Genomic DNA, 12,563 nt, shown 5'->3' on the forward strand with positions numbered 1-12,563 from the left:
GATACTTATCTCATTTGTAATGGATATTCAACGATTGGAGGAATTGGATCACCACAAGCCTACTCTTCTTACAGATCTAGTAGGAAACCTGAACACTGGGGCCAAACAGACTTGGGCAACATTCAGACTGGGCTGAGAGCCGAACACAGTCGCCAGGAGCTCTAGCCACTTGGCTACCATGTTAGAGTCCATTTCAGAGTTACACAATTCTATCACCTAGCATTAGAAATAAACACAGACTCAATTTTTTTAAATAATGATCAAGGATTTATTAATTTTTTCATATTCTGGTTCATTATCATTACAGAAAATGTTATAGTACAGAGTTGTTCAATATCTCTCATTGCTTGTTAATTTCCACATGAATGCTGGTCCACTTATTTATCTGTACAAGGTCAATCATAATTTTATTTCTGTACATTTTTTGATTAGTTGGTTAAAAAGGCTGTCAGCACTTAAGGAAGCATGTTCTTTGAAAAGAAATAAAAGTTCTTCCTCTGTTTCCATTCAATGGGGTTGCTGAGTGCAGAGCCAGGTGGCTGCTGGGATACCTCCCAAAACATGGCAGCGGAGAGGAGGCCACCGGGGTCGCACACAGCCGGGTTCTGTTTGGCACCGAACACATTTAAACACAAGTTACAGGATAAAGAACAAGCAAAGCTCTCTGTGAAGCGTTAATGAAGCGTACTCAGAAGGGAAGAAAGCCGTGTCACCTACGCTAGTGGAAAGGAAGCAGACCGCCTTGCTGGGAGCATCGAGTATCTGCGCTTTTATTAAAGATGAGGAAAAAAAACACAAGTTCTGCAGGCAAACCTCCAGCTGTCTATTAAAAGCTACTGCTATCAGACCTAGCATTGAACACACAAAGCTATTGCAATGAAAGAGAAAAAAAGGATCTTTAATATATTACAGAATAAATCTCTTTTTATTTTCTTAAAACTTATTATTATATTCTCTTTGAATTTGTTTTTTTTTTCATATATATATAGTTTTGTTTTGTGTTCAAGATGTCGACTAAACTGATCAAAGTTATTATCCCAATCAATAAAATCTAGCTGTGCCGTTGCATATTACAGTCAATGATATGTGGACATGCACCATAGCCGCTGCCCGCCGGTGGACGACATCATAGCCGGCCGATCACCATCACGTCGACTACCTCGCCCTTGTGGAGCTCCACATATTGCTCAGTCTTTGGAGGTAGCATCAACAGTCCATTGGCACTACGCATGCTCATCAGACGGCTGCTCATCTGGTTCCCTGCAAAAGAACGAGAGGCAGGATTAAGCGGTAAGCTGCGATCGAAAGTTTCATCTCTTTCAATAATTCGTTACGCTATAGTATGTTTGACAGCTTTCAACTTGCAGACTGAAAAGATAACAAAGGTAGTGAGAATTATGCTAGCCACACATTTATTATGGGAAATTAGAGAGGGATACCACTGTACATACTGCAGAATAAAACACCATGATCTTTATGTATGTGTGTCCAGAACCTAAAAGAAATCTGATTGGTTAGTTTAGCTTTGGTGACGCCATCAAAAGAGGAAGTGCGAGTGTGAGACACATGAGGAGGAGAAACAGTAAAGGAGGCATGCAGAGAGAGTCACATTCAAAGATCGGAAGTATAAAAGCAGACAGGAAGTGAGAAAGGCTCCTTGAAAATAATGACAGAGTCTGAGAAGCAGGCTACACTGTGGCGGACTGGCACCCTGCCCGGGGTTTGTTTCCGGCCTTGTGCCTTGTGTTGGCTGGGATTGGCTCCAGCAGACCCCCGTGACCCTGTAGTTTGGATATATAGCGGGTTGGATAATGGATGGATGAGAAGCAGGCATTATGGTAACGCATGTGAGAGATGAAGAGCTGGTGAAGAGACATTTAGACACCAAGTAAAGGCACTGAGGGCACACATAGGGAAAGAGATTTCAGATTTTGTAAACCAGTAACTTGACTAGTTTCTTAATAGGTTTGTCACAGTTATATGCGCAGTGTTGCCAGCTGATTAAAGCAATAAAGCATGTCATGTTGAACAGACTGGTTTGCAGCTGAGGTGAGAGTCAATCTTAAAATCCAGTGGAAGCCCCAGCGACTGTGCAGAACATATTGGCATCTATGGTCCACAGTGTACACTCTGATCTCAAGATGCATGTCTTCTGATAACTTTCAGGACAAATAAAAGCGGTGTACTAGCCAAAGCATCAGGGTTCTACTGCCCGAGAAAAGTGACTGGCAACTCATGATGAATTAATGTGCCATCTGTCTTGCATCAACTGCATCCAATGCATATGGCATTGTGGTACTAAACTGCATTTGTCGAGTCATTGCCAAATCAAGCTAAATTTCAGAGATGTCATAGCTGCTGTACTGTATGGAGAAAGTCAGAGAAAGTTTTTTTGTTTTTTTTTAGGAGAAAAGACTGAAAGAAAAGATGCAGTACAAGAAACAATGCAGAAGTCAGAAACACACTTGACAAGAGAGCCCAAATGCTAACCAGAAATCAGAATCAAAAAGAAATACACAAGAAGTCAAGTGCCAAAACAAACAAGAAGATTGCACGCAAAAAGTGGTTGTGTTTATCCATTCTGTGATATTAAGGAATGGGCTTTGAGGTAATATATACTGGTGCGCTGGTAAAGTCATTGGCAATGCATTATGGGAATGATTTCCATGGCAGCGGGTGACAGAAAGACTCCAAAACAGTGGTGCCAATTACTAAAATAACAGAATAACATTAAAAAAATGATAAACTTTTAAATAACATTTCCAATCAATAAACTAATGTTAGAGATCTATTCTCTGTGTACGAAAACCGTACGTGACTCACATACAGAGAGTCCAGAAAAAAATTATAGAAATCTATCAGTCCTGACAGCTGCATTCAACAAATTCACATCCTAAGACGAACATGCAAGGGAATCAAACGAAAACACAGGAGACTTTACGCCACATTCAAGAAAGGTTTGGCTTCAATCAAGAAAAGTAAAGTTCTTATAGATGGACAGCAGTTGAACGAGTTCACTAGATCAGCAGCCCTCTAACGTGACATATTAGCTCCATTCCTATCCATAAATCGCAATCAATTACATAATTCACAACTTAGCAGAGCATTTTGACTTCATTACTCACCCTAAGGATGGCATGCAAACACCAGAATCATGGTTAAACAACTTGGACTCTGCCAACACTTCCAGAAGAAAACTGGGAAAGAGCACAGCAGCAACTTGAAACAACCAGTGAAACTGTAAATCAGACTGGCCGAAAAAAAATGTGAGCAAAACGAAGCACATGCTAATAAATGGGCAACTCTCACTGTGAATAGATAAAATACTGAGATCATGGACGACTTCAAAAACCTCGGATCAATGGTCGCCAAAGCAGTTAATAACATCAGAATCTGAAGAACTCAAGCATGGGCAGCCTTCAGGAAGCGCATATCACATCAATTCAAGACCCGGACTGGACTTTCAATGCCTCGTATCTGAACACCCCTCCAATACAGCAGTGAAACACTCCAATAGGTTTTTGTTTACAGGGCAAACGCAACGTAAATCGAAATTCTGAAGGAATGGGGATACAATGTGACAACAATGAAGTGGAGCTGATTTTAAAGTTTACAAACAAGTACAGTGTTGCCAAGCTCCAGAAAGTATAGACTGAGAGCCTAACCAAAAAAAGAATATGGCCAAACATTCAAGTATTCCATGGTGCAGTACCCACTGGCTGATGTGGAGAAGTCAGGAAAGGACTATACACACAGTGAAGATGAGACTAGGAGCTTACAAGGACATTCACACGACGATGATGAAGGCAGCGTCCGATCACATGACTATACTACGTCAGTGTCTGCCCCCGACAGTGGCACGTGAGGTGTGTCATTTTCCAATTTATACAATTACATTTTCAAAAATACTCATTTTAGACAATGAAAACAAAGATTCAGTTCAGGAGGAATGTTAAAAATGAAGAAAAAAAGATATGTTTTGAGTCCTTCTCACCCGAATGTTTGACATCACCACTATTTTGATTGAATTATCCTTTCTAGCACTGGCGCTGTATCTGCAATGTGTATGAATAGGAAATGGAAGCAAGACACATCAAATAAAATTAGTTAAATTGACATTTTTCTGCAAAGCTATCTATTAATTTGATTCTGGCTAAATTTGGTTATGACCAAAAGGCATGTGAACTTCACTACCTCCTGCTGCCTCTTTTGTCCTTTATTTGCTGTATAATAAAGACGATTCTACACTTCGGCACTTTTTCACAGTTCAGAATGTATTAAAGTAAAAGTCTTTTTCAGAGATCCAAATGATACACCCTACATGTGGAGCCAAGTTTATGGTTAACATTGTGAAAACCCACACCAAAGCTCCTCTGAATACCTCAAATGAGTCCGCTGTGATGAGTCCAACAAGTGTGAGTTCAAAAAGTGTGGACATGTGGGCTCACAAAGCAAGATGAGAGATTTGACAAGATTTGCCAGCCAGACTCCTATAATGTGGCTGTGGTATGTGGCCATATTTATTGAAGGTCTCATGGCAGGAAAACGGTTCTGACTGGGCACAAAAAATCAGAGTGACGCAAATTTGGTCCTACTCTTAGGAGCACAAGTCGGAGCATTTTATCAGTTTTCCTAAATTCGAAAACTACTACTAACTTCACAATGATTTAGGAGAGTGTGTGAGCTGTCCTAACTCGCAAGGAGCTGACATCAAGAATCTGTCACACACATCCAGGGAAGGCGGAATGTTTCGAAAATGTTGATGAACGCATAAAAACATATTTGGTCAGGCAGAAACCAAATAATATTCATTACAGCATAATATTCTTGCATGTTACATCCATCTACAAGAAGCATCCAGGTGTCCAGAAGTAAAAGTGTTGGTAACGTTATGCTTGTTGAAGAGACAGCTTTGCAATAGCAGTGATTTTTTGAACGTGTCACAACCAACTACTTCTTGAATTTTGCGCCAAATTTTGAACACCCTTACAGCGTGTGCAGTGATATGCAGATTTATACATTTCCCCACCGGTCCATGTCAGGTAGTGTTAATTCAAGCTGAATTCATGCAAATGGCTGGCTTTGGTGGTGTTGCTGGAGTGATTAACATCATCCATATAAAGATCATTGCCCCGGCTGTTCATGAGCATTTCTATGAGAATTGCAAGTGAATTCTCTACATACAGGTAATCATGGATGCAGACAGCACTGCAGTAGCCAGCATATTACCTTGAGGATACATGCGGGTGTATGGGTGACCAACAGTGAATGTCACACAAGTACAATGAGCTCTGCATTCCAGCAACCACTGGGACATTTGTGTTACATTTTACAAGCCTGGGAAGGTGTAAGAAGACAGACAGAGACTCCAAGGGGGACTGGATAAATAGAGCCTGTGAACGCTGGCCCTGGCACAGACAGACGGACAACATTGTTTCACCACACACCATTTATTAAGCAACACTATTTACAAGTTTGTGCTCACGTGCACCCCCAGTGCCTTCTTGCACCGATTTCCCCAAGTCCAGGCCCACAGTCTCTTGTGCCTTCCTGGCCGCCTCCTGTCCTCTCTCTCCAGCTCAGTCTGCTTCCTCCCGACATCCACCAATAACTGGAGGGAGGCGGCCCCTTATATAACGCCCCCGGATGAGCCCCAGGTGTTTCCGGCATCTGCTCCTTAGCCACGCCCCAGCGTGGCGGAGGTGTCGGCTGCCTTCCTGGCAGCTCTCCGGGCGCCATATAAAGTCTTCCCCCCGGCACTTCCTGGTGTGGCGGAAGTGCCGGGCTCCCGAGATAATTAGGCACGGGGCGCCGCCTGGCGGTGGCCACGGGTCCCTACAGGGCTGGGCTTCCATGCCCTGTACCCGAGGCCCCCTGCCTAACCAGGACGGACGCCCCCACTCTGTCTGGAGGAGGCACTCGCCCTCCTCTGGTCCTCCAAAGCGTCCCGGCCGGGCTCCAGCCCCAGCCGAGGACCGTACGGGATACACCGGCATCGGGGCGCCGCCTGGCGGTGACCACGGGCCCCTACAGGGTAGGGCTTCCATGCCCCCGACCTGTGGTCCCCAACAGAACCAGGACAGACGCCCCCTCGCGGTCTGGAGGAGGCACAAGCCCTCCTCTCGTCCTCCTGGGAGCCCGGCCGGGGACCACAAGCCTTACAGAGGATAAGGGGGATCAGAGAGAGAGAGAGAGAGACATGGCATGCAACTTTGGAAGATGATCAGGAACACTGGAAGTTCACACATGACTTCAGAAACAGCATTAAGAACAACGGTGGCCAGTTTTAGTATAACCGTTATATTATGAGGCCCTTTCCGTGGTCTTGACAGAGGGAATGTGATTATTCTGAAAATATGACTGTGGATCGTTCATTGTTAAATAAACATGTCCGTTATCAGGCTTAAATCTCATTCAGTTGTGTGCCTCGGTCTATCCATCTCGTTGTTTGTTACGTTATGTTGTGATGTTGTTGTGAAGTAGCAACAATTATGTGCAGCTTAATGGAATATCCTACCTTAGTATGTTTTATCTTCTTCTTCTTCTGCTACTTTGCTTATTATTATCATCATCAGCTTTGGGGTGAAACTTTAGCATTAGCATCAAAAAACTACAAAACGTCATCATGAGTGTTATTTTATTCTCAACCATGAACTCCTACTTCTCACTGGTAGTCGGTGTAGGATGCTATATATACTGTGACTTCTTCTCATGTCCAACTCTTGAGGTAGGACAAATTCTTATTCTACTCAGACTCTTAGTGCAGCTTCTAGCAGTAAATCTGAGATTGTTGATAAATATGGGCCCTGATCTCTAAAAACAAGCTTGTCAGCCAGTTGGAGAGTCTGTCCCAGTGCTGACGGGGCAATGGTCTCCCACTGAATGTCAGCAAGACAAAGGAGATGATTATGGATGTTGGGAGAAAATAGCAAAGGCACTAACACCTCCTCAGAATAACAGCAGTCTGGTGGAGAAAGTGGACAGTTTCAGACACCTCGGTGTACACATCATAGGGGATCTGACCTGGCCCAAACTCACTGCCACCTTGGTGAAGAATGCACAGCAACAGCTATACCACCTAAGGCGCTTGGGTATTTTGGACTTCAATCTCAGTTACTAAAGAACTTCTATATATTGACAATAGAAACTGCCTGGTTTGGCATTTATAGAGTTGTGCATTTATTACTTGTTGTACTCATCTTGTAATGAACATTCATTGAGTTCATTAATTAAGTATTTCACTACATATTGTACTGTTTAAGTGTATGTGAAAAATAAAGTTTCATTTGAAAAACCTGCCCCAAACCACATCTATCAACGTCACCTCCTTTCCAATACCCAATGCCGAACTCAAAGAAGGGGAACAGCAATGATACGTTAACTAGCAAGTAAAGTGGAGGAAGTAGAAAAGGAGTTGAAAGCAAAGAGGATTTAACTCCCCCCAGGACTAAAAGTCTGAGTATGTGCATTCAGGGGCTAAGTACCAAGCTCAGCCTTAGCCTCACAAGCCCACCAGGGACGTCTTGCTACATTAAGCTGCAATGGCCGCTTTCATTGTATATCATGTACCAGTGGGCAGAATCCAGGCCCAAACAAGTGAAGCTCACTACACTAATCAGAGAGAACAGAAAGTCAGCTTTACAAAAGATTACCTGTGCTTTGTGCCCAAGGCAGAGGCTCTTGGTGATGCCAGGTCAATATGCAGCGGTGGTATTCTGGGCGAGGATCCAACTTCACATCGCAGGACAACTAGGAAAAATGGAAGCAGAGGTGGTATTACATATTTTTAAAAAGATAACTCCTTTTATTTTGGGGTTCCACCAGGCATCCCTCTTCACTGGACAGGTAAACTTTGGCACACATTCTTAATATCAATCTGCTCAGGATTTACTGGTATATAAGCTGAATATCCTGTCTGTCCTGTGTACACTTGAGACGCCAACTGCACCCTCCTCAAGGCCGTGTTTGGAGGTCGCTCTGCAAAATGCTTGCAAATCATCACAGGCAATATTATTAGTCACTGTTGCTACATGTGCTATGTCATCCAAAGCTCAATTCATATACAATACCACCAAACACCCCACATCCCAACACACGTCAGCACTTTTCTGCTAAAAGAAGTGTACAAGAAAGCTGGAGGAGAATGAAGAGTAAAGCCATGGACAGGCAGCCGGTGTTTCTTAGAGGTGGAGTGTAACTGTGTTCCCTCTGTTCAGGTGGAAAAGCCCAGAGAGGTCAAACTGAAAAGCCGGTCGAGACAAAATGACGACTAACCTAGGCATCCTGATTGTAAGGGTGTCTCTTAAAAGCAGTGGGTACTTCTTTAAGGGTGCTATATATGACCTAGGCCAGGGGTCTTCAATCACGGTCCTGGAGAGCCGCAGTGGCTGCAGGTTTTTGCTCCAACCCAGTTGCTTAATAAAAAGCACTTATTGCTAAAGTAACACTTCTGCTTCACTTTAGTGATTTTGAGCCCTTATTGCTTAATTTTGTCTTAAACAGCTATTTTAATTGCTCCTTATTATCAATAACATGCAAATGACAAGAGAGAGCAGCATTTCTCCATTTAGCTTATTTACATTTACACCTGTGTGTATTTATCTGCACTATTGGGTTTAATTAAATACTTGGAAGAAAAATGAAGAGAAAAAAGTGAAGGACTGAGAATTACTCGTCCATTTTAGCCTTCAAATCATTTGCATGATAGAAAGGGAAAGAAAATCTAGGATATGAGAATGACCTGACATAGCAGAGTAATTTAATTTCATAGCTTGTTAGTGCTTTATTGGCAAGAATTGCTTTCTAATTAAGCAACCAGGTCAGAACAAAAACCTGCAGCCACTGCGGCTCTTTAGGACTGGGATTGAGGACCCCTGACCTAGGCTATTTTACATTCTTTCTGCCTTACTTATTCGCCCCTCATGCCCTCTGCTGGAAGTTAGTTCACTCACACAACGCCATTTTCTTCTCTAATGGACTGCACTATAGCCACAGATTGAATGAGGAGGCATACAACGTTTTGACATTCAAGGTTCCCCAGGCTGGAAAGCTGCTGTGGTTTGCTGGAGTGACAAACACACCATATCTTCACTCTGAGGAAGAAGGCAGCAAATAAATTGGGGTAGCCCACCTTAACACAAAATGATTAAGAATAAAGTAATCCCCCCACTATCTTCACCTCAGCCCCCTGCAAAATGCCTTGCATGTTGATGGACATTGTAACAAAACGGACAAGCATTTTTCTAGGCCTATGTCACCTGTGAATCATATCTCAGTGAATCACATATACTCACCCTGGCTTTGATAATGGTGGGCCGGGGGTCCAAGATCCCCTGCATTTTTCTCAGGGCGGGGATGACAAAAAGATTACAAGTGACGACAGCAGAAACAGGATTTCCTGTAAAAAGAAGGTAGTGTCAACGAAATGAATTTGATGTCCAAACCACTCTGAAAGCTGTTCTAAAGTAGTTTGTGTTCCTATGAATCCAAAGGGGAATCTGCTCCCTCAATCAAAATGAGTCTTAGCCACGCTCAGTTAGGGTCTGTGCGCATTCAGATGTAGGACGCCTTCATGTCCTGCAGTTTATTTTAGGATCTTATTTAATAGGATGGCTCTCATCCTACTGTCTGAAGAAGTGTTAGTCATGTGGGGTTCATATGTCCATAAAACTCATCCAGAACATGGCACAACCTAAGACAACTTAGCATAACGCAACACAACATAAGACCACATAGCACGCATAACACAGTACAATTGCAAATCAACACAAGACAACACGACATAATGAAACATCACAAAACACAGCAGAGCAGAGCACACATCACATTCACTAGACAACATAACACATCAGAAGACATCATGACACAACATATCATAACACACATAACACAAAACAATTGATAATCAACATAAGACAACATAATGCAATTCAGCATAACACAGGTAACACAAAACGTCTGCCACTCGACACAAGGAAGCATAACACATAACTCAGATTACATAACAAAACACAAATGACAATCAACATAACATAAAACAACATAACACAACATAGCATAGCATAACACATTTTAACACATTATATGATAATAAAGCACATCATAAGACAACATAATACAATGCAGCTTAGCTAGAACAGATAACACAACACGGCTGTGTCTCGACACAACACAACACAACATAACAAGACACAACTGCTACTCAACACAAGACAACATAATAGAACACAACTGACAATCAACACAATATAAGAAAACATAACACAATGCAGCATAGCATAACACATCATAAAACAACATAATACAACGCAGCGGAGCACGTCACAACACAAGACAACATCACACGTCATAATATGAGACAATGTTACAAAACATAACATAAGATAACAAATCCCCACACGACATAGCACAACATACAACTGCGTAACATACCTACCTACATACTTCAACATTGGGCAACATAACACATCATAACATAACATTTTCAAACCCACTTGATCCAATTCAAGGTCCCTGGGCAGAGCCTTTCCGAGCAGCACTGGATGCAGTGCAGCAGTCGCCCTTGTATGAGGTGCCAATCCACTGCACAGCTCACCCATGAGCCCATACTCATGAGACCACATAAAAAAGGCCAATCAATTTGATTTGCACATGTTAGAGAATGCTGGAGGCGCACCCATAAACACAACTCCAAACAGATGATAGCTGAGCATGTGTTCCAAGCCCAGGATGCTAACATGCATGAAGATGTTCAGTTTTTCACAAATTGTAAGATCCAATAATCCCACCTTTTCTCCACATTTTTGCTGTCTACCTCAATTTGTTTCAAGCAAAAGTCTCTTAACAGAAAAACAGCAAAAGGCTAATCTTTCTAAGCTGGCACCATTTGCACCCATGTTTGTCATAAAGATGTTTCTTAGATAAAAAGCCAAAAAACGTTGGGGATTCAGAAGTGCTGATCCATTCAGACCTTCAGATCATTTTACTAATTGTTTCACGGGATTAGAGGCTGGTTACGACATTGCTGGACTGAAGCGGGACAAGCTGTCTACTGAGCTGTAATGTCCAGTTAAGAAAGAGGCCAGTGGAACTGTGTCACTGGCCACTCTCAACAGTGATGTCCACCTGCCACGTCACTCCTGTTCCAGTTAGAACTGGAAATGCAAAATGCATCCCCCCAGTCCAGTCTGATCATTTCAAAACTGTAAGACAGGAGAGATGACCCATCCATGTAACTGCATTCTGAAAATTCATAACTATATATATTTTGGTTGAACACCTGCTAAGAAAATTAGGTTGGATCATCTGCTGGCTTGCTGCAGCATGTTCTGCTTGTTGTGCTACGTGTCGGTCATTTAAAAGCCTGTACAGCAGCTGTCCCGTTGTCTCACTGCCTTGTCTTGCGGGACATTAAAGTGTCTCCGATAAAATCACGTATCATCTCCTTCCAAGATTTTTTTTTATAATAGAAATATATATAAAAGACATAATTAGCAATTAAATGATAACATAAAAACTGATCCAACACTCAAGCCAAAACACCTTTGTCAATGGTAGCCATGCCAACAGTCTCCACCCTCAAGTATAGGAGCTTAGAACCTGTCTAACTGTAACTGAGATTAATGACCACCAGAAGGTGCTCTTTGAAATTCCCTAATTTCCCCCCATGAAGGGAGCAACAGAGCAATATAACAGGGAAGAAATGGCAATTTGGCTCTGCAGTGGTAGAGAGAGTAGTGTAGAGATATATGGAGGAAAAAAATTACCTGGCAGGGCAAAGATTAATTTTCTAGCACCATCGATATCTAATGTGGCAAATGTTGTTGGTAGACTGCAAAAGAAAATAAAAAGAATCAAACAAAATAAGTGCACATGAATGACAAGCATACTGAGCAGTTTCATCTTGATGCATGACAGCTGACCACTGTGGCGGCTGGCACAGACAGCTGATCAGTGGAAAACTGCCGACTAAGTGATGCTTCAGTAAATTCCAACTAGCTCCTGGCTCTTTCCCGCCGTGCACTGCTTTGTCCTGTGTTTAGGAGTGGGTCTCTACTCCATGCTTGGCATCAACAAATGGCAAACCTACAAATGGCAAAACCACACTTTACACTAATTATAATGTATTTGTGCAAGGGTGGCACAGTGGCCTCACACTTTCAGGGACCTGAGTTCGATACTCATTCTGGTCAGTCTCTCTGTGTGACATCCCACGGTGGCTCATTATATTTAAAATGGAAGTTAGATGTATTCTGTTTTGCCTTCTGGGACAGGCAGTACATAACATATGGATTATACTGCATATACTTACAGGTCTGTGGTGGGCTGGCGCCCTGCCCGTGATTTGTTTCTGCCTTGCACCCTGTGTTGGTTGGGATTGGCTCCAGCAGACCCCTGTGACCCTGTGTTAGGATATAGCGGGTGGGATGATGGATGGATGGACACTTACAGGTCCATTCAGCCAGTGCCACACAGATAGCCCCAATCAAGATTCTGGTCACTAGCGTTATTCTGCTAACTGGACAATCTGCTTTTACTGAAGGTCATTTGAAATATGTGCTTCA

At 42.7% G+C, this 12,563-nt stretch overlaps 1 protein-coding gene across 13 annotated transcripts in view; it reads right to left on the bottom strand.

The window, feature by feature from the left end:
* Positions 1-255: 255 nt before the first annotated feature.
* The window catches only part of LOC120519137 (gephyrin), a 378,763-nt gene continuing 366,455 nt past the window's right edge, over positions 256-12,563 (bottom strand). For 9 of the 13 annotated variants that reach the window (XM_039742266.1, XM_039742268.1, XM_039742271.1 and 6 more), the window contains 4 exons: positions 11,766-11,830; positions 9,294-9,397; positions 7,653-7,749; positions 1,127-1,260 (listed from right to left, as the gene is read on the bottom strand). In XM_039742266.1, coding sequence (XP_039598200.1) covers positions 1,127-1,260; positions 7,653-7,749; positions 9,294-9,397; positions 11,766-11,830 — 400 coding nt within the window. Of the gene's footprint in view, positions 1,261-7,652; positions 7,750-9,293; positions 9,398-11,765; positions 11,831-12,563 lie in introns of all 13 variants that reach the window. The other 4 variants (XM_039742265.1, XM_039742264.1, XM_039742267.1 and 1 more) reach the window with 2 other exon arrangements.

The sequence above is a fragment of the Polypterus senegalus genome, chromosome 18, assembly GCF_016835505.1.
Source record: "Polypterus senegalus isolate Bchr_013 chromosome 18, ASM1683550v1, whole genome shotgun sequence".
In the NCBI taxonomy this organism is placed as follows: domain Eukaryota; kingdom Metazoa; phylum Chordata; class Cladistia; order Polypteriformes; family Polypteridae; genus Polypterus; species Polypterus senegalus.